General features: G+C 45.3%; 3 protein-coding genes across 3 annotated transcripts; 2 read left to right on the top strand and 1 right to left on the bottom strand.

Moving 5' to 3' along the window:
* Positions 1–3,523: 3,523 nt before the first annotated feature.
* Positions 3,524–3,923, bottom strand: LTS14_010659 (uncharacterized protein; the record flags this gene model as incomplete). The annotated part of the gene is made up of 1 exon (XM_064843335.1): positions 3,524–3,923. A coding segment is annotated over one exon (400 nt), but the record flags the coding sequence as incomplete, so codon positions are not given.
* A 6,356-nt stretch (positions 3,924–10,279) lies between these two features.
* On the top strand, positions 10,280–10,711 carry LTS14_010658 (uncharacterized protein; the record flags this gene model as incomplete). Its single annotated transcript, XM_064843334.1, has 1 exon — positions 10,280–10,711. The coding sequence occupies one exon, from the start codon at positions 10,280–10,282 to the stop codon at positions 10,709–10,711; it is 432 nt and encodes a 143-aa protein (XP_064689136.1).
* Positions 10,712–19,717: 9,006 nt separating this feature from the next.
* LTS14_010657 (uncharacterized protein) lies at positions 19,718–21,025 on the top strand (the record flags this gene model as incomplete). Its single annotated transcript, XM_064843333.1, has 1 exon — positions 19,718–21,025. The coding sequence occupies one exon, from the start codon at positions 19,718–19,720 to the stop codon at positions 21,023–21,025; it is 1,308 nt and encodes a 435-aa protein (XP_064689135.1).
* Between the last annotated feature and the right edge of the window lie 2,245 nt (positions 21,026–23,270).

The following is a 23,270-nucleotide window of genomic DNA, read 5'->3' as shown; positions in this document are numbered from 1 at the left end:
TAGACGCCCCCTCTTACGCCTAAGGTCCTTATTAGGCCTATAGTAGAAAAGGTAGGCTTTACCTCGTTTCGCTTTACTATAGGCACCTCCTACTAAGATCCCTAGCGTAACCCTAAGGATACCCTACGGTTTCTTATAGGTTTATAGAACTATAACTATCGTTAAACTTATATCTAAGTTAGGAATTTACCTCGTAAATATACCTTAGTTACTATACGAATAGCTAATTAAGAGTACTTACGTACTTAAAGAGTTATAAATACTTAGGGTTAGCTATTCGCGTAAGTTATACGGATATTAAGGCCTATACGTTTATTTATTTATTTATACGCCGCGCGTAGAGAAATAAATAGGACTAATTCCGCTTCTTACCCTTACTCGGACTTTAAATATTATATTAATAGTCTTCGCAAGATTCTTCTAACTATTAATAATATTATCTATAATACCTATATAGCGACTAGTAAGGTACTATTATATATATAGGTATATTTAGGGGGCTTGCGGATCCTATACGGTATACTTATAGTATATAATCTAATTATAAGTAGTAATTAATAACTAATAATAAATATTAATATAGCTAGTGCTTATACTAAGGGGTTATACTTACTAGGCATTATAGCAGCACTCTTTAAAGATAACGCTATATAGGAGTAGTCTTAGGCCGCCGCCGATCTAGAGGCTAAAGCTAAGTTTTCTACCTGTAAGAGGTATGCGAAAAGCATCGCTGTTAGCCGTCGTTATAAGCGACCGGACCACAAGGCATGCGCGCACTGCTCTGGACCAACGAAGTCTTTCCCACTTTCGAGGCGGGAAGCACTCATGGACGAGCAGTAGCGGAAAATTGGGGTCCGGAAAGGATGATTCCATCCTTGCTGGAGGCGAAAAGTTGATGCTGTCGTAATGCTTACGGACCTATGCGGCAACTGAGCTGTCACGAAGGATTTGCGCATTTGCCGAGTTAAATTCCAGTACACCAGCCACGGGCAATGCTCGATACATGTTGGCATGGCGTAGCGATAGCAAACGACACGTAGATCTGCTTCAGTCCACCGTAAGCAGAACACGAATCTATGCTATAACTCTCGTCGGTTGACGACAAGATTGTCCGGTACAACGCCCTCACACTTTCGCAATGAGGTATGACCTGCAAACAAGAGCTCCGGAATAAACTAGAACGGCGGAATCAGGATTTGGAATTGCTGCGATGGGATCCCGCGATAAAAACCCATGAAATCTGGAAGTTTCAGACCGCATCTGATGAGGAAGCCATCCGAATTCTGTCGGGACTCAGAGTAGGGCACTCGCTCGAGGACATCGTGGTTAAGTCTGTCGAAACGGGTCGAGTGCTATGAGCGAACACATCTTGTGGCTTGGGTATCGGCCTCGAGTAGGTGGGTCCATTTGTGCCACGGTATCGTTAAGACACTTTGCGTACTTCATCAGATATCCACGAAGTACTCCACGTCTACCTTTGGAACGCGTCTCATACTCTCGTCGGGCTTCGAGTATCTATGTTATCCAAACTCGCCTTCATTTACGGTCTCCTCCCATCCTTGGCATAATGCGTGAATCCGTGGGATGACCGTGGAAATCCACGCTCGCTCCATCGGGTAAGACTCTTGTGGCCAAACGGTAGTGTGCATGATACCACACAGCACTGTCTTCACTTAGAAGCGTTAAGATCGAGCTTCGTCGCTTTCCGCTTACGAATTGAGGTGGACCAGCAAGAAGTGGAGTAGGGGTTCATGTTAGCATAGTCTTTCGAGAAGTTGGCATCTTACTCACTGGTGAGCGACGCGCAGGGTCAGGCAACGCTTGCTATCACTCAGCGAGCCATCTAAAAGTTGAAGCAGACGTTCTACCTCGTAATTGTGTGTACTTGCAAGAGATTGCACTACATCACAGGTGGAACGACGAATTCACATGAGACATATGAGAAGCGAAACCACGAATGACGGTCTCGTCTAGTGTTGATTATCTTGCCTGTGACGCTAGCCATATCTGTGCAGGATTTAGCCTTGACTATCGAGTCTAAATGTGCCATTGACAGCGGATATGCAACTCTTCTCCTCTCAGTCCAACCAAAATGAACGATAGATCAGACTGTGAATGATTTTGATCTGTGAGAAGCGTGAGTTCCTTTCCAACCGGAAGCTCCGCTATGTACACTTTACGTCGAGCTTCTTCTGTCCTGAGAGCAGGTCTGATCATTACGCTGTACTTGAATGGACGGGTTTGGTGCAACTTCATCTCGGTTGCAACTGGTGCGCTTGTAGCGGTAGCAAATACTTGAACCCAGTCGGTGTGATTCAAAGCTGCTTTCTCAGTAGAGATGTCGATCGGCATTTCCTCCAGTACGCGATTAGGCTGTCTAGCACACCATGATCGTTCGCCAGAAGGTCTCGTCTTAGAGCTTTCCTGCAGTCGCAGATTGTCGTTTGAACCATCGGCTTTCTGTACGGCTTGAATGTTTCTCGAACCTGTAGAAGTATTCCTACTCTTCATGGCCCAAATTTCCTGGCTCACGTAGCTTGTCCTTTCTGATCTTGGAGTGGATATCGTGGGGGTATACAGCTGGACAACATTTAGATTGATTGCACTCTGCAACGGGAAAGAAACCCAGGGATGGATTTTCCGCGATTTGGAATGTTCCGCCCTCACATCCACAAAAACCTGTGACAGAGAATACCGGAAGTGTTGAAGTGATTCTGGACTTAATTCCTTCAGATCTGGGACTGCCCATTGGGGAAACATCTGTCGATGTGCTCCAGTCACAGAGAATCGTCCATGCGCGCGAATGAAGGAATCACAAAGATAGCACGCCTCCTTGGAAACTCCTATTGCGCGTGGCATCAGTTTCGAGGGCTCCAGCTCATAATGTACCAAGAGCTGTATCTCGGCGTGAACAAATTGCTTGCTCTGGACTCTAGATGTCACCGAGGGCCGGTAGCTACGCATAGCAAGCCAATCTATATTCCTAAAATGGCTACGAAAGCGCTGAGAACAGACGGCAAGGTGTCGAGAGATACGCCAATAGTTGGAGACTTTGCCCACTTCCCGTATATCCCTGCCATCAAGATGCGAATCCGGAAACCCTATGGATCTCAGGCGCTCTGGGAGCTCTACTCCGTTGTTTGTCAGATGGAAGGCCTTTTTGATGACGTGTTTCACGTTGTTCACAATACTGTCTTTTGTCCCGTCTTCCAGTTGCTTAAAAGCTGATTCAAAATCAGCAATCTGCCTATCCAGCTTCTCGAATTCACAAGATCCTTTGTGTCTGGAAACTCTTTTCATGTTTTCGCGAAAAATATTCCGAAGGCGTTCAGGCAATGGTGTGCGAGCTTTGGTCAAGTGTGGAGGGCGCTGGAACCAAGACGACTCCAGCCGTCCAAGAATTCTGTTGCTGTTCAATTCAACGACCAAATCAAAGATCCTTTCTTGGCAACAAACTCGCGTGATACCTTGAAGTTGGAGTCAGCGTCATCTTACTGTGATCATCGAGTAAGAGAAAGCGTACTTCTACTTGCGTGACCTTTGAGCACGCTGAAGAGTTCGTTGAGGCTGCTTTGAACGTCTGGCGAGACACCTTCGTTTGCGGCAAGCCTGACCAGTATAGAGGGCTCATCTTTGGTCAACTCTATGGTGACTGCTGTCACATACTCCACTTTGGGCTGACAAGCGGCAATGAACGCGAAGTCGTCCGCAAGACTTCTCTCCACCTCGAATGAAAGTGGGTATGACTTGTCGTATCTGGAGGACGGGAAGGTCTTGGCATATGATCGACAGCCAGCAACATGTTGCTTTTGGTAGATCGCTTGTGTTTGACGCTCAAAGCTCTCGCGGTTGAAGTCGTTCCAGATGGACTGATCTCTAGTAGCCGTGTCAGGGTCTAGAACGCTCTCTTTGGCTGTCTCCATAATTGATAAGACTATTCAAGCATCAGATTGAGGGTTGCACATCGTATCTTGGTTTGTTCGATGAGGTTATCAGGCCTTCAGAACAGACTGACACGATGTAAATGTAGTGACGACGAATTATGCACCTCCAGATCTCACGCAACTGATAGGCCGCCTCCTTCTCGGCGTTGCAGATATAACCTGCAAGACCTTCTACCGCACAGATCCAGCACAGCAATGGCCACCTTCTGTATAACTTCTTGAGCACCAGCTTGCTCGCGAATCTGAGCACATCTGGTCAGACGTTCAGTATGGGCAATCAATGATCATTCAGCCAATCCTTCCGACATTCGCCGACGAGTCCACCACCGTCAATATTGGCGCAGCTCATAGTACAATCGGAGTGGTGCGTCATGGATATGCATGCAACGCAACGCGCGCATGCAGCGCTAGATGTTGCGAAATTTGCACAACCTGTGAAGGTATCAGCGAATCACAAAGATGGATGGTATAAGAATACTTGCACACGTGGGTCTCATAGCAGCACCTTTCCTTAGGTGCAAGCCGTAGTCGCATTTGTCAACATAGCGGTCGCGATATGTGTTGTCGCAAGCTCCTGACCACTGCAACATCCTAATCAACTCATCGGCTGAAGAGACTACTGAGAAGACCTTCCCCATCATTATATCTTAACATGACCCTCCCAAAACAGCAGATGATTGATAGCTATATTTTGTGCCAAATGCGATGTGTGTCGTCTCTCGGGGTCTCGAGCATTTCATTGACAGAGAGAAGTCGACCCGTGCCGTGGACGCTGCATGTGGGGTGGCAGCGGGTAAAGAAAGCGCTCTTCACCGGTCCAAGCTGTTGACAAATAGGAACGTGGTACGTGGTCAATTCTCACTATTCTTCCAGATGGAGGGTCACGATGGAATTGCTTGGGGTTAGGGCAGGACTGGTGGTGCGACCAGACAGAGAAGCTTCGTTTTTTTCGAGACATGGCGTCCGGGAGAAGCCGACGTTCGCAGAAACAATAGTGCCGTAACATTGGTGTGAAGATGTTAGACAAAGCAAAGCCTCACCACACTCATCCCGTCGAATAGGCCTCTCGCAAGCCATCGTACTAAGCCGTGTACGCAAAAATCTAACCGGGATGGGAGTTCGTACAGCCTATTCGACATGACTCTGTGTCCCGCCCTAACTTACATTGGTAGAGAAGCCATCCAAGGAACGTCGATCGCCAGCTTCGGTGTGGGTGTAACCGGTGAAGACACCAGCCAATCAGATCTGTTCGCGCAGCATAGCATAGCAAATCTGATACAACCAAGCTGGTACTTTCCTGAATGCCACGCGTATTCAGCTCCAGGGCGGCGCAGGCAACCGATAGTACTAGGATAGTCCTTTCAAGTTCATAATCACTACCATTAGTCTATTTCACATGAAGTACCGGCGATCATCTGCTTTCCCACGTCAGGACACAAAGATACTAGCGATATGGCAGACCAGGTATTCAATAAGTGGCCGACATGGTACGTAAGACTGTGTTAACGCATTTTAGGGCCTGTATAAGGATGAAGCGTTCTCGCAGTACGTCACAGTATGATCAAGCTCATCAGTTCAGAATATGGACGCCTAAATACCAGACAGCAACAAGGCAGTCAAGGAAGGATGGAGCGACTGGCCGAACTTCCTGGCGTCGTACGGACTTAAGCCAACAGCGGAGGGATATGAGGCAGGCAAACAGATTATAAAGACCATGTTAGAAGCTGAACAAGATACGAAAAAGAGTCAACCGAAAGAGTACAGCGGAGTCATGGAACGCAAGTGAAGTTGGATAGTAGGCATTTGCTGAACAGAACAGGTAGCTAAATAGTCGGCAAGACATCGACAAGATGGTTTAGGTCTTCAAGGGCAGTCAGTCGACGTTGAATGTTTTCCCACTATTTGAGTGAACAGCTCCGCTTGCCTATCACTCTGCTTAAAGTGAGCTATGAAGTACCGAGGACGTGAAAACAGTAGACTTACTTGCTCTTCTCTTGTCGCCATTATCTTCTCCCACACCCATCTGAACTCTGGTGTCGCTTTGGAAGAGAGGTAAACCCCTTGGAAACGACGATCCAACGAGCGGTCGAGGTTGCCATTCTGCAAAAGAAGATGTGGCGTTTGGGAAGCTCCATACAGAGCGCTCTGTAGCTTCCTGACTCCAGGGCCTCGGATGATACGACCATTAAGAATGTTAGCAGCCTGAAGGAAAGCGAAGTGTAAAGCTGCACTTCGTACACGCTTCACCATTTGGTCCCCATTAGAGACATACCTCGCATACATTGGATGGAAGGCATTTACGACGATCATGTCTGAGGAATCAGGTCGGCGGTGAAGTGAGACATTCCCGAACTTTTGGATGGACGAAGAAAAGAAGCGCGCGAATGGATTATCGCTCGATTGAGTTTCGCTCTGGCACACGAGTAGTACGTCCGGACGAAGAATCTGAAGAGTCCTTTGAGTCGCATCGTACGCGTACTCGTCTTGTACCTGCGGCTCTTGTTCCAAACGTCGGATGTAAGCGCTGCGAAACGGGCGTAGGTCGAGGATACTAGTATTGCGCCAATCCCTTGTCCTGCAAACCGTTCGAAGTTCATGATCGACGTCCTGTATTGTAGCTGGTAGCTGCACGGAATGTAGCTCCGCGGTCTCGCAGTCGGCAGGTTCGAGAAGAAGGATGGCAAGATCCCTGTGGCCCTGTGCGAGTTCGACAGCATTGGAAACAGCCATTGTTGTTGCTGAAAGTGTCCGTCCCAAACTGCGCAATTCGTTGCAACGAGCTGAAAACTGCTTTGCCGTTGGTCATCCAACAATTTCAAGATCTCTGAGTGACGACTCCAAATCGTTTATGTTGTTCCAGTCAAAAGACATCGAGATGGAGTCGATTTTTTGAGCCATGATCTCAGAGATTTCTGCAACTGTCAGCGAACATGTGGTGACGCCAACGCCTCCAGATACCTACCTACCATAAAGGTATGGCAGAAGGTGATGTGGTTCTGTACTAATAGCTCAGAATGATTACGTCTCCAATGTCATAGATTAGACTACTAGCCTTAGTACTTCTTATTGCGAAGGGCATGCTTGACAGAATGTTCTCCAGATTGGTACAGTGATCAGCGAGTCACAGTACCGAGCGTAAGTTTGCTGCAATACGGCTGGGGCCGGGGACTCGTGGTCCTTGTGCTCGATATCGTTTGCCGTGGCGTGATGTGCACTGCTAGACTTCTTCATGCTTACATAGTCATATGCCTTACATGCCTCACCAATGGACGCCTTCGGCACGTAGGCGTGGACTAATGCTGCAAGAGCTGACATCTTAATACGATAGCTGGAAGCTTACAGTATCATGTTCTTTGATTTGCGAAGAGGCTCACCGGTCTGAGAAAACGCAGCGGCATCAGTCTCTCAGCACCGTATGCGGATCTCCAGATGACCACAACTGCTTCGGCAGTATCTTGCATTTGGTGAAAACTGAGACTGGTGATGTTCCGCGCTATCTTGCTCATCGGAACTTTTGGCTCATCTATGCAACAGGTGTCAATCGATCCCGAGCGACTGGCTTGGCACTGCAACCGAAGAGAAGGCGCCAGATCCAGTATTCGACGACTCTCCGGATATTCTCCACTGTGGTTGTCTGTTACAGCAGCATGTCCATCACCGCTACAGATCGGACGCACACCTACACGGAGCAGCGTCGCCGAGCTGCTGGACCATGCGGAAAAGCCCTGCTGGGATACTACCACATCCGCCGAACCCGGTCTCTTGTCTCGCATCGAAGGCACAGATGACAATTCTGCAATGTCTTCCACTGGCGGAGTGTCTGCTCGCGAACTATCTACCGAACAGCCTTCTGCTCGCTTTATAAGCCGGCCGAGCCCATCGAGGTGCCTTGGACTCGAGAGACGTTCTGATGGAACGTCCCCCTTGACTTCGATCCCATCGGCCGGTTCTGACGGCAGTGATTGTGACACGGCCTGGCGCCTACAGAAGTCTTTGGCATTCAGTGCACATTTCCAGTCGAGATGCTTGGCTACCGCTCCAACTGATGACAGCGAAAGCGAAAGCGAAGCTCCGCGGAAGCCTTACCGGGGACTTCGTACGGAAAGGAGCTCGTGCCCGGGTAGCAGCAGCGCGAAATCGCTATCCCGCCCTAGGCATAGCGCAAGACCCAAAGTCGTGAGTCGTCCATTCCGACCGACATGGGCTGTAGCCCGGATTACAAGTAGCAGGTGTCGTAGATCAAAGCTGTACTACCGAGTACGTTGGCGAGACACGTAGGAGCCCGCCGACTGTCTGCAGGGTAGCGCGGACACCGCGATTCAAGAGTATAAATACGCTGCCCAGTAGGAAAGCGCGTGTTAGAGGCAAGGTCGAAGAGGCATTTGTGCTTGTACATCGGCGTCCTCAAGATACGATCAGAACTGGGTAGGGATATATCAGCGCACGACCTGAGCTAGGTCACATAGGGTGGATGCACCCTCAATCTGCCTGTGCAATCACACACTCTCCTTCTTGTCAATCATCTTTCGAACCTCCGTCATCCTTCACGGCCTGGACGTTAAGCATGGTGGGAGACATGGACTCAAAGAAGGTGGACTCAAAGAAGGTCGGAAGACAATGTTGACTGAGCTGTGGTACTGGGTGCACACCGAACATTGTCTCCGCTTTGGAGTGCGAGCGCCGAGCGTCATCGCATCCCGCTCACGGGTCGAATTGGATCAGCAAGACGACGATTCCAATCTGTCACAGCATTCCAAAAGGTAGTTGTCTCACCCACTGCTTATTGTTGCACTAGGTCAGACAGAGTCCAAGACTTTTATCGTCATTGATCCCTTGACAGGCGTCTGGTTGTGCGTTGGATTTGTCAATGCTAGTGTCCAGTATGGTAAACAATTCAAGCTACAACGGTTCTGGCTGACATTTGCATGCTATGTGCCATCAAGTCCAAGGCATGACAGATCGCCAGCATGGATCTATCAGTGCAAATGGTAAGTCTGACCAGTGTAGCCTTGCTCGTTTGCCTATCCGCCTTGACGCTGAGTTGCCTATCCGCCTTGAAGCTGATTTGCCTGTCCGCCTGTCCTCCCATTTACTCATTGCCCTTCACTCAAGCTTTCGCGAGCAGCTGGATTCCGAGCGGCCGCACGCTCAACATATAAGGGAATCTCTTCTGTAGGCACTGCTTTCAATCATTCCAATCATCCCTTTCGCCAAGACACAAACTGGAAGTCGATCGAACGAAGATGTGCGAGAACACCTTCGCCAGATTCAGATGTCGGCAAAGACACGTCCAACGAAACGAACCGGAAGAACCATTGATGGAGATTAGGACATGCGCCGCTGCCCGACAGAGGAAAGAAGCCTACCCGGAAGCCCAGCGCAATAACAATCACGATATCGGGAGTGACACGATGAACGAAGATTGCCCTGAGTGTAGAGGTGAGACCCCGCCGGAGTCTCCATGAGAACGCTTGTTGGACGGCAGAAAGCACAGTAATATCTTCTCCCTAACCTTCAAAATTCGACTTCATACTGATTGCCAAGGTCATACAGATCCTTCAGCTCTGAGCTTCCCCAAGCATGCATCGCGGCATACGATCTCATTTTGTCGGTGCAGGGTCGAGAAACGAATCGCCTTCAACAGGTGTTAGAGCCCACGTCGGCGATAGTGAAATGAAAGTACCATTCAGAAGCGGCTAGATCCAGGGACGCCGAATATACCTCGTGCGCTATGTTCCTCAGTACGGCTTGATCCTTCGGTTGTTTGACACCAATGTCAAAACAAAACCAAATCCCCTGATCTTTATCAGTGTCAAATGAAGGTGGGACATGTATTGCGTCGAATCCCTCTGCTCCTGGACTTGGTCTGTAGTGAGGCTCCCGCTGAAGTTGTTTCATACAAAAGAGCTTCCACAGGGTCCACGGGCGTTTCGAAGTCGGACCAGGTATAGTAATAGCACGCACTCGAATAAGTATGCGCAACTCGTGTGTCCTGTCGGTCTCCATTCCTCCGAATGCTACTGGACTGTAAAAGTAGGTATTGTAAACCAGCCACGACATGACCCATTGTCGAACTTTGTGAAGATATTAGTCTTCCCTGACTGCTTGCCCCGCTCGATGGTTGTCGAGGATGTTCGTCCGTCCGCCCGCCCGCCCGTCCGCCCGTGCGCCCATTGGCCCGATTGCTGGTCTGCCATTTCGCCCTGCCGCCCGATCGCCCGATCGCCCGCTTGTTTCCACCTGCCAGTTCCCCAACATACAGTACATCAATTTTTGTCTTTTGGGTATTACAACTTCCGTGCGCAGCTCTCTGACTTCGTTCCCACGCCGTCAACATGACGAAAATCTCCAAACTTCGGCAGAAGATTCGAGGGCGATTGGATCGGGCACTCAAATCTCTCGGGTCTGCCGGCGATCTATTACCAAGTCAACAGGGCAAGCTCGCCCAGATCTATTGTTCCACCATGGGATATGACAAAAAGCATTCCGTCTCTTCTCGTTCTAGACAGGTACGACGCAAAACCCTCCTCCACAAGATCGCCTCCAATGTAGGCACTGAGGCTTGGCTTGTCTACGTTCAAGCGCTGTCGCGAACGGCACTGTCCGATGAAGATCCTGAGGACATCCAAGAGATAGTGTCACAGTGGTCGACACAAAATCATCTCTTGTGGCTCTCAGAGCTTAGCAGAAGGCTCTGGTCTACCCATTCCTTTGAGCTTGCTGTAGCACCGTGCGGGCGACGTGGCCTAAATGCACAGGGTATGTAGCAGGGACTTTGACTGTGTATAATGGAGGTCCGCTTGTACCCGGCTTCTAATACAAGTCCTCACTAGATAACACAATTCTGGGACGCATTGACGAAGCAGCGCCTACACAGGCCGAAGAAACATTATGCGGTGTGTATCTTCCCGATCTCTGCCTTACGACTTCGGTTGAGATGGTACGTCGCTAACGCAGGCAGACTCGTCAAGGGACACAAGTCAGCACATGATTCCACTGCAAACATCAGAGCCAATACTGGATTTGAATGTGTATCAATTGGCCGAGTTTTTGCTCTCAGCAGCGAATGGGAAAAGCCATTTGAAGATGATCTGTCCTTATCCCGGACAGCATCTACCCTACGTGGAGGTTGGAGGTAGCAGAGAAAGGATAACTTTCTCCTACGTTTTGAGTGCACGTATAATCTAATACGTGATGACCTTAAGGCTTGCGGCGGAAAAGCCTTAGAGTAAGTCTATTTAAATATATACCGCTCTATGCTGCCTTAATAGGAATTAGGCGCTATCCTAATTTCTCTAAGCCTATAATAATATTTAGAATTCTATCCTAGGACTTCTCTCTAGTTACTCTAAAAGCCCCTCTCTCCAATCGTAGCGAGAGAAGAACCGTACTAATATCTTCTCCTATAACTTGAAATTAATACCTAGCTATCTCTGCGTCGTCTAAGACAAGATCCTCGTAGGTCTAAATTGTATTAGATTATAGGTGTCTAAGTAAATAAGAGCTTAAATCTTACGATCTCTAGAGCTAGCTTCTTAAGGTCTTCTTTAGTATAGGTAGATAGATATATAATAAACGTAGTTTGTTCTAGTCTAGTCTCGTCTCCGTCTATCTATAGCGTAGTCGATATACGATGTCGTGTACTAAGCTCTAGAAACCTAATTTGTATTAATCGGAGAGTTTGGATTTACTGCTAGCTAAACTTTTAGATACTATAAGGACTTTTACTAGTCTCTACTATAGATTAGCGTAAACAAGTTAACGAACGAGGTGATATATCGTTAGTTAGATTCTAAGAAACTAAAGTTAATAAATAATAAACCCTACGGAAAATCTAGCAGGAAGCTAATTACGTAATCACTCAATAGCAAAAAAGGTCGCGTTCCCGCCGGGATATTGAGCCACGTATTTAAAATAGCAGCTTCACGGTCTAGATTAACTAATGCGTGTATATCCTACTTATAGCACAATATCGTCGTGCTGCCTCTACTACGGAGGACGCGATAGATATATATTAGCCAATGTCGCTTAGCTAATCGGAAGACAGATATAAAGACACGTAACTATTCTCCGCACATGTTAGGAGCCTAAGCGCTTGCCGAAACAGCTCTTATCCTTGCAACCCCTTCTTATAATATCGGCATCTACTAATACTATCGCCTAGCAATAGCACCCTCCGAATACAAAGCACTAGTAAGCTTTAGTCTTTAAACGACCTTCTTCTATCTATATAATATGCGCCCGAATCGCTCGAAAGGGTATAAGCAAATTCCTACTAAAGCAAAACGGCACAGCACGAGGCTCGTATAAGTATTTAAAACCCGCCTTCCCTCTCCCTCAAGTAAAGGTCTACCGGTTACTTAAAAGCGAAAACGGTAGGAAAGAGACGACGACGATCTCGAGTTAGGCGCGAAAGAGACGCACAAACTTAGACGTGTTAACGACGCACCTACTCCGTCGAGAAGCTAGAATGCGAATACCCTATCCTACGGTTTACTAGTTCTCTAGAAGGATTACTTTTAGTAGTAGCTACTTTCTATAATTATAGATAAATCATTATCTAAGAAGAGAAGCCGGACCTCAACCTTTACTCCGTCTAGTATTTATAGTAACAGCGTCCGAGATAGCGAGGCTCTAGCGGCCTAGATACGGTAGCACGAAGAGAAAATATAGGAAGCTAGACTCTCTATAATAGACTCCCGCCTTAATAGCGCTAACATCTAGCAAGAAGCTAGGTGTTTAAATTATTTGTACGTATAAAACAACGTTTATATCTGTTAAGTATTACTATAGCCCCGCAAATCCGATGTAGGCCGCTACGAAATGATTTTGAGAAGGTCGTAGCTATCGCGACCTTTTGGACGAGGCGATAGGCTTTGAAAAGGAACTTTGTCGAGTGTATAGAAGAGCCTAGTACAAACTACTTTAGCGTCTGTCTCAGAAATCCGCTTTTAGTATCCGTATAGCAGCTATAAAATACGTCGAATAACTAGCTTGCCGGCATTTGGCTGCATTAAGCAGACGCCCGTAATAGGCGCTTATATTACTAAGACTTCCTCGCGTAAAACTATAGGCTCTAAACATATAGTATAACGTTGCTCCGGGCGACGTAGTAAGAACAGATTCGATCTCTACTCGATATAAATAAGGAATCGAAGAAGCGGTATAAGAGCAAGTCTATAATCTTAAGAAGTTAGTAACTTACTTCGAAGTTATAAATGTTTGTTTCCTCTCTATATATATAGTATAATAAAGCGTTATAGGGGAGTAGTAATTATTTAAAACATTAGAATCGTAACGCACGGGGCAAGGTTTAATAGCGCTAGTCCGACTAGCGTTAGCAAAACTTGCCCCGTGCGTTTAACGCGAAAGTAGGCAATTACTAGTAGCAAAGCTTACAAGCGATCGCTCTAGTATCGATTAGTATAGGGCTATCTATATAGCGACACGTCTACGATAGCATCGTCCTAAGTAGGTAATCATCTCTAATAATGCGTATGTCTTAGTATCTCCTTAATTAATCTTTATCGACTAAGTGGCGTGATAGTAGGAGTTGTACTAATAGGAAGGCGCTTAGAATTATTATATCGATAGGAAGTCCGAGTATAGTAGGACCTACTACTTGTCCTTTATCGTTTAATACCCGGCTAACAGCCTTTACGAGCGTCTAGAAGGCTTCGTAGCTGTCGTCGCTAGGGTAGAATATATTCTAGAGCTCGAAAGCAATCAGTAGGCTGTTATAGTTAACGCTTATATACTAAGTTATTGTTATAGATTAAGAGGGCATATATATATAAATACCGTTTCCCGTAACGCCGTCTAACTAGAGGTTGGTCTAAAAATAGCTCTTTGCGATTAGAGCACGAAATACGTCGTAGACTATAACGCAGCGGTAAGTTCTCTAAAGCTATTTAACTTTAATTTCGAGAGCTCCGTAACGGAAGTCGATACGTGCCCGGGACGGCGAACCGACCTTTGACGGGACCTACCGGTAGCTTACAACGACGTTATTATAATCGAGGTTAAGCTGCTAGATATCTTCTAGGCTACGACTCTCGGCGAGTAATATCGTTATTTTCGCGACCTTATAGTCCTACAGCGGTATCGGGAATCCTAGAAATTGTAAGTCGAGCGGCACTAGGAAGGGTTTAAGGGGCGAGCGTAATACCGACCCGCGGGTTGTATAAGTATAGTCTCCGTTCCGGTATATATTATAGGTTACTTCTTCGGTCCTCCTTATATATTCTAGGTATCGGTCCTAGCAATAGTCGCATTTTTGTTGCTAGAAGGTCTTAATAACTAGAGAGAAATGCTATAAGTCGTAGATAGTAGACTACTCGAGGACCTTGTAGGTTAATAGAGTCTTATATTCTCGTAATCTATTCGACCTAGATATATATTGGACTTGCGATCTATGTCGAACCCGGTCTTCGCGTTGCTGATTTTGAAGGTCTGCTTTATTAAGATATGTTTCCGAGATTATAAGCTTAAGACTTCGTTATCATCCTTAGTAAAAGCTTCGTATAGAGGCTATAAATTATGTATAGCTAGCGATTGCGATATTTTAGCTTCCATTCTCTTAAGAGGTAAGTCGCAGACGGGATTGCGTAGTATTTCTCGTTCTAATAGCGATAGTAGATATAATGTTGTTAGTTGTTATTAATTAGAGAATTGGCGATAGTAGGGTTGCCTTATTAGCTGCTTAGCTTAGCGGCTTAGAAACACTAGCACGCGCCGTTAGGTTCGACCGTGACTTCTAACCGAACTCTTAACGTTATCGCTACTCCTACGCTCGTAACTCTATAGCAGGAGATACTAGACAACCGCCCGACTAACCTTCTTATACGCGGATATATACGAGCATATCTAACAAAGAGTGCACAAAACGCGCATGTTATGTTGTACTACTAGACGCTGTCTAAAGTCTTAAAATAGTCGTTTCGAAGTAATCGGTCTTGACGTAGCGCAAGTAGACTTATAAGCCAGCTTAGCAGTCGGCGGCGCTTCTTCTTACGCATTCCTACACTTGCTCTAGCACGTATTTAGACTATATCAACCTATAAAAATTATTACTATATAGCAAGAAGACAGCCTAGACGAGCAAGCGGGCTTATAGTATCGTATATTAGCCTACGTAGAAGCGCTCGCATTGCCTAGATATTAGATCCGTAGGCGCTACTATATATATACATACTTAAGATTGCACTCTTATCTCTACGCTTAGAAAGAAGGTAGACGTTTGTCGGATCCTTTATTAAGTTTAATCTAGCTATTAGTTGCTAGCCCAAATATAATAAGGCCGCTCTAGAACAGCACTTTATAGTGTAGATTAGTCGTGCACTTGTAGTCGCGGCTTTTCTTAAATATCTATATGTGCTCTTATACGGCGCCTAATATGTCTTCTCCGCTAATCTAGGTATAATAGAGATAGTCTACGAAGATAGGTCTTTGTAGCTCCTAGACTATATCGTAATCGAGATAGAAATGCTTGTAGCTAGGTGTCCTACTAAGTAGCGGCTGTAATGCCGCAATACTTACTATAAGGTACTTCTCTCTATATAGCCCTTATATAGAGACTTTAGGCTCGGTAGCAATAACCTTGCCTAAATCTTACGCGAAATACACGGGAATTTAATTCGAAAGTAGCAACTAGGACGGGTATTATGCAATAACCCTGCTCGTTGTCTTATATATAGCAAACTCCCGCCGAGTGGACTATATAGGTGCGTCTGCAAGTTCGAGCAGGTCCTAACCTTTTAGATACTCTCGGGGTAATCTCTATATAATACTTGCCGGTAACTCCTAGAGAAGCTGCCGCTTGCTTATAGTATAATAAATATCTTTTACGAGATAGAGGACTATAAAGTTACTTCTATCTTCGTAACGATTAAAGAGCTTATATTTATATATACTAACTTCCTTTAAAACCTTAGCTACTACAGCTCCGCTATCCGCCTTCGGAGTAGTATAGAGTAGTAAAGGGGTCTAGCTATGCTTCTATACGTAGTAATATACTAGATTAAGGATAACACTTAATTAAGACACGAGCTATACGGTCTTCTCTAATCTACAATCGAATAGTATAGCTGCCTAGCTCTATGCTACGCGTAGGATCTAATCGTATCTACGCTTTTCTAGGTCTTTAGTTACTCTAAGCGCTTAACTAAATTAGAGCCTTCTACTAACTAATGCTGTTATAGGTGCCTTTCTAAATTGGGCCGTGATAGTTTTAACTATAAGCTCCGGTCTTGCAGACTCGACATACCCGTCGAGAGAGCTTATAGAACGGTAATCCTAGGTGCGAAGGGAAGTTCCGAGTCGTACTTCGCTATACGGTGCGAAGCCGAGAACATGTTTTAAGCGTTAAATATCTTCCTTACTATACACTTACGAAGCGTAAGCAGGCGGCAATACAGTCTTATTAGAAACATTATAGTGCTAGTAGATTACATCTCTACTATCGAATGTCTTTCTAACTGCATATAATAGAGTTCCTACCCCCGAGTAGAAGATTCCAGATCTCGGTACCGGTTGCTGCTTAATCTACGATAAGTCCGTAGAATAGATAACATCCGCGAGGTCAATTATAGTATCCCATTCTAGGTCAAGACCGCTCTGCCTTAGTAATCTAACTAGAAAGCTATATACGATTGTCGTATTAGGTAGTAAAGCGTGCTAACATAACCTAGAGATCTCTTCTCTAGCACCCTTTAAAGTGCCTAGTTCGATAGCAAAATCGTCTCGGTACTACATAAAGTTAAGAGATAAGCAATAAGGTGCGCCAACTATTGGTATTCTAAATACGCTAGCTAGCTATCCTAGAATCTAGACAACACGGGTAGCCGTATCTGTCTTATTAGCTTCTATATAGATATAACATTTAGTTAAGGATAATGTTAGGCGAAAACGTACTAATTCGAGGAGAGTTTCTATTATATTGTTATATAATAGGTGCGGGATTAAATCGAGAACCTATAACCCTAAATTTCCCTATTTCTAGCTAATATACTCTTTATACGTTGTTGCAAAGGCTGTTACGCTCGTACCTATAACTATAAGGGCTGTACGTAGATTTGTATCCTTATTAAGGTATAACCTAATAAAATTAGGGAGTTCCTATCGGATAGGGATAGTAATATTATTAGTCGCATAACAAGTAGTAGCCTTAACGAGGCGAGATATTGCGTTATAGTAGTCTGCACAAAACCCTCTTACTTTTATCTCCCGCAGCAATCGCAATACGGGTCGATAGTTAAGAAGGATCTATATTACCTCCTTACCGCACTATATATTTAATTTAGCAGCCTTCGCAATCTCTTCTATAGTAACTAGATCCGATTAGTGTTTGAGGAGGATCTCTATTACTACCTTACTACTACCTATATTCGACGTAGTAGCCTTAGTAATCTTCTCTATAACGATTAGGTCTAGCTAATACTTAAGGAGGATCTCTATTACCGCCTTACCGTCGCCTATATTCGACGTAGTAGCCCTAGTAACCTTCTCTATAACGATTAGGTCTAGCTAATACTTAAGGAGGATCTATATTACCTCCGTACTACTGCCTATATTTAACGTAGTAGCTTTAGCAACCTTCTCTATAACGATTAGGTCTAGTTATTACTTAAGGAGGATCTATATTACCTCCGTACCGCTGCCTATATTCGACGTAGTAGCCTTAGTAATCTCCTCTATAACGATTAGGTCCGGTTAGTATTTAAGGAGGATCTCTATAACCGCCTTACCGCTACCTATATTCGATATAGCAGCTCTAGCAATATTCTCTATAATAAATAGATTCGTTACTTTTTTAAGAAGCAATCGACCGACCTCGCCGTTATACTCCTTAATTACTTACGCTACTGCTTCTTTAGTAATAGGCGGGTTAGGCCGGTTTAGTAAGAGAAGAATTAGCTCTCTTCCGTAGCGCCTATTTAAGGTAGTAGCCTTCGTAATCTCCTCCGTAACGATTAGATCCTGCTAATACTTAAGGAGGATCTATATTACCTCCGCACCGCTGCCTATATTCGACGTAGTAGCCTTAGCAATCTCCTCTATAACGATTAGGTCTAGCTAATGCTTAAGGAGGATCTATATTACCTCCTTACCGCCGCGCGTATTCGACGCAGCAGTCCTAGCAATTTCCTCCGTAACTAGCAGGTTAGGATATAGTATAAGTATAGCCTAAATCTTCTTAGCTCTATCGAATCTATACGACGCGGCAACCGCTGCTAACTCTCTTTCTATTATTATATAATGCTATAGTGCTTAAGCGCAAGCTGCTAACTTTAAAGGGTATATACTTCTGTAAAATAGTGTCTAGCGACTATAAATACGATAATCTCCGACGCTGTTCGATTCTTAATTAAATGCTAGCTTAAGCCCCGCGTTAGATGTTGCTAGCCTTAAGTCAAATGCGAGTTTTGCGTAAAAGACCTGTTGGCGTATCGCGTATATATATAAGATAACGTGTTGTGTCCTAATTTAATGCTTTATAGCCTAACCGCGTTAGCCGAATCCCTCTATTCTTCCTTCGCACTTAAAATTTAATCTTTCTAATTATACTAAAAAGACTTGTTAGCTAAAGCTAGGATCTATAATTATAAGCTTATAGAAGCTAGTAAAATGTCTAAAGCATACGATTAGTAAGCAAAATAGTCGAAGACATCGGGAGGAGTACTTTGCTGTCTTTTATATAGACAATATACGAATCCGTAGCCGGAAACAATTAGCCGCTTTCTTGATGCACAGCGGATGTGTAAGCTAATCCCGCGGCCTTGCTGCATTTCGGTACGCGGATAAACGAACGATATAAGTTCCTAAGAGATTGCGGCCTCAGACTAGCGCACGCTACTAACGCAAGATCGCTGGCCCGCTTCCTATCAGCCCGGCCATTCACCGGTCTGCTGACTCCGGCTTTCATTAGTCGGGACAGTGATTCCGGTAATTTCATTCCAGATATTTACTGGCGTCAATTGACCCCAGATGCGTGAAGAAGTGTATAACAAGTAATAGTTGAAGTCTGCCGGGACTCTTTTGCCTCTGTACATTTACCCTCTTCATGCCGCATATCTCTTACTCGGAGTAGGAATGAAGCGCTATATGCGGGCTAAAGCAAAGACAATAGAGAATGCGAGTGTTTTGTGGTCGGCTCGAGAGGTTATAGAGAAACCATCAGAGAACGTGTTTGTACCAGATGATGGCACGCGGAAGTTACCAGTCCATCGTGAGACACACCTAGCAGATGACCTTGCATTTATTGCCGCCAACAGAGATGACCCTAACCAGATAATGGCCGTCTGTATCGAAGAAGCAGCACATAATGACAGTACGATTGTGCGCGTGGCTTCTAACACCGGAGACCTCCAGGACATTGTACAAAATCTCCAAACAATTGCCCATTTGATGGCTAGAGCAGCCTCCAGAGGTCAGAACGTTACCCAACCAAATTCCGACCTTTGCTTATGAGATATACAGACATGGCAAGACTTGAGATGAAGCAGCTTATAATTACACAAATCGTAACGATGGACAAGAGTCGAATACTCTCACGTTTGAGATCTCAACATGCCGCAAGAACGAGGAAAACCAACGGCAAGAAAAGCCTCCTATTGATGCTTCTACAGACGATCAATGAGTATCAGTCTACTCCAGGTGCTAAAGGAGTCAAGGCATGCACATCTCGCATACGGTCGGAAAGCTCGAAATTATGGACAAGATTTGAATCGTTTGAGATTGCAGAAGCCAGAGGTGATATATCTGTCTCTCTAGAGATGCTGAAGGATCTTCTCGTGGCAATTTATCAATTCGACATCGATGGACTGGAAGAAGCGCTAAGTTATTTTCGCAATCTCGATCCTTCAACGAAAGACTACTTGTCAAAGGCACTTCGCAAGCTTAGTCGATACTACGACGTCGCTCTAACTCTTACGAACGCTGCAAGAGATACAAGATACCCTATTTTCAACAGTGTTACGGTCGCTCCGGTAGTCTGCAATAACATGGACTACCTGACGCCGGAATCTAAACTGGAAGACTTTGACCAAATACTTTCGAGAATAACGAATTCGCCAGAGAACAAGCTGCTGCTTGGCTCGATACCTCGAGCAGATCTACGGAACAGGTATGCGGATCGCATGTCCAACTCCAAGACGAAGTGGAAAGTACACGCCGAAGTGCAGATCCTTCTGTTTTACGAGCTCAATCCTGCGCTACTACGGCCACGCATCATATGTTCAAGCAAAAGTGCTTGCTACCTCTGTAATCTGTTCTTTCAGATTCATGGTCAGTTTCACATTCCTCGAACGCATGGAAGACTCTATGAAAGGTGGACCCTACCATGTTGGACTTCTGAGCAGTCTCGCATGCTCGAGACGATTACACCATTGGTCGAGAGGTTCAACATAGCATTAGAGACGAGAATCCTCGAAGTGCTACGACAACAGACGCTTCGACTCAACTACCCAAACGAGAGTGTCGTCGTTCAAGCAAATCCGTGGTCTTCGAATTCTACTGTGGTACCGTTTGGAGCGGAGGTGGCCGCCGGGCTTGACTCGCAGGGACTTGATGTTGTGATTGTTAAGGACGGGCGTGACGAGGCCATCAGCGCTTCATCCTCACTCAGGACTGATTCGGAGTCTGCCAAGGTAGGTAACTCTTCTGCGAGTGCTGCAGTGAGAGCCGTGTTGGAGCACGGAGTGGAGAGCTGGCACGTGGCCGAAGATAGCGACACAACGATCAGACTGGCTTCTGGCACACATTTCATAAGATCCTTAAAAGAGGGAACGCCAATCCGCGTAAAGACGAGTGGTATCGAAATTTTACTTTCAGCGGGCGCAGAACAGCTTGATGCAAGGACGGGAGGAGAGCAAACGTCCTGCTGTATGACGGTAAAGACCATGTCCTATCTGTATGGTGAGACGCAAGATACGGGAGAAACACAAACAGTGGATATTGAGGCTCTTCAGCCAGGTTGTGATGCGGTCGTGCCTGTTGGTGCATCGCTTGTACGTAACAAACTAGTCTTGAAGAGAGACATTCGTAAAGTGTCACTAGAGTTTGGATTCATGGAGGAACCTTAGCGGAGTTACATCTGCTTCCAGCATGCTTCAAAATTTATAGCAATCCACAATCTTCCGTGACAGACATGGGTATTATTATTGGATAGCGCACTTGCTCTGATCACTAACACCTTCCGCACCAAATCTCAACACCACCTTGCGCGCCGTCTTTGAACTCTACAGTGCTGCAGATACCAGCGCGTTACAGCATCATACCTGGGGGACCTCAAATATCCATCGTCAAATATCCATTGTTCATCTGTAGGCAATCTCCACCAGAAACTAAATTCCTCACTTAGCTGCATGCCAGAATGAGAGGTTCAATGGTGGCTAATCGATGCAACGAAGATAGAATACCCGCTTCCTCGCGCGTCAGTGCTCCACATGATCGCAGCGTGAGTCGTCCTCTTGGCAGACCGCTGTCGATTGAGTATATATATCTTCCCATTTGTACGGCATTGTGGGGACCTCTGCTTGTACAGTGCTGTGAAGCAGCTTCTCCGCCTCTGAGCGCTCTCGTATTTGTCGTTTCGGATGTAAGGATGCAGTGTACTCCATCTCTAGTTTTTCCTGCGCAGCACAATGGGCGCTCATTGCCGGGATTCCCTCTATGCCCAGGCACCCAAACCAGCCTCACCAGGATACTCGTCACCACTGATAGCAATCCTCCTTACCACAACGTCTCCTGTCGCCCCGTACGGACCCGAAGTACCCAGCTGCATGTTCAAGACGCAATCCTTCCCAAATGTCAGGAGTGTGATCTTGTGGTCTTTGCTCCATTGGAAGCAGCGTACCACGACTTCAAATGAAATCGTGTTGCATTCCACACGTGTATACTCCTGCAGCTAGTGAGGTTCCGAGAGGCGAAGGAGGATATAAGCCCTAATTGACAGCAGCTTCATATATAGTATGCGTGCCCGCTAGCGACATTGCAACCGAATCCCGTGCTCCTTTAGCGCGTAGTTCTTAAGATGCTAGATATGATATAGCACTACGTCTAGCTTGCGATACTTCGGATACGGGTAGAAGATCTTCTCGCGCTCGTTAATAGCGTTAAGATATTTCTTCGCGTACTTCTATAGAGCCTATTAACGGTTAAAGCTATACGTATAGTCTACTAAAATAAGTCGCTCGTCTCTAAGGTAGAATAGGTATTAAAATAGGAGATATCGTATAGAGATTAGATCTATATCTAGGACTTTATTAGGCTTATTTAATAAGGACCTAGGGCTTATTTCGCGAGCTAGTATAATCTTAGGACCTTATTAATACTAAGATAATTCGACCTAGCGGTAGAGATCTACTATAGCTTAGATAGTACTCGATCGATCTAATCGTAAAGTTAGAGACAATAAGTTACCTACTATAGCTAGCGCTACTAAGGTCGCTCTTTTAGGAATAGAGAGGTTATATACTCTTTATTTTAATAGTACTAAGTTAGACGAGCCCCTATTATTAAGCTATATCTTAATTAGCTCTATATCTTTATAGGTAAAGAAATCTCGTATAAGGTTTCCGGCGTAGTTATATAGGGGATACGGCTACGACGAAGGGGTTATAGTAAGGAAGAGAGTAGGGATAAATCGAAGAGCGTACTCGCTATACGTGCCCTAGCTACGCTAGGGGTACGTACGCAATATCTAGTACGATAGTAACGATAGTAAACTTAAGGAGTAGAAGAGAAGGAAGTCTACTTCCTTTTCTTCTATCTCCTCTTCTTAGCCCTCTCGCTTAATATAGGAGCTAATATATTCTATTAGGTGTCCGTCTTAGATACCCTACGGACCCCCTATAGGGAGCTAGAATATATTATATAACCTAGGCTAACTATAGATAGCCTACGGTCCCCCTACGGTTACGTATAGGATACTATAGATATAGTACGATACCTTATAGAGATCTACTATAGCTTAGACGGTACTTAATCGATCTACTTATAAAGTTAGAGACGATAAGTTACCTACTATAGCTAGCGCTACTAAGGTCGCTTTTTTAGGAACAAAGAGGTTATATACCCTTTATTTTAGTTATACTAAGTCGGATAAGCCCCTATTACTAAGCTATATCTTAATTAGCTATATATCTTTAAGAGTAAAGAAGTCTCGCTACTACTAGATTAGTAGCTAGGATCGGTAGAATTACTTCCTCGCCTAGTATTAGCGTTAGGTTTAGGTATATTAAGCGACTAGGCTATTAGAAGACGGAGCGGCTAAGATAGTACTATATTAGTCTTATAGAGTTTACGTAAGTTAGTAATATTCGGTTT

Source organism: Recurvomyces mirabilis (genome assembly GCF_035927965.1).
Source record: "Recurvomyces mirabilis strain CCFEE 5264 chromosome Unknown scaffold_46, whole genome shotgun sequence".
In the NCBI taxonomy this organism is placed as follows: domain Eukaryota; kingdom Fungi; phylum Ascomycota; class Dothideomycetes; order Mycosphaerellales; family Teratosphaeriaceae; genus Recurvomyces; species Recurvomyces mirabilis.
This window is presented reverse-complemented; position numbering and strand designations above follow the sequence as displayed.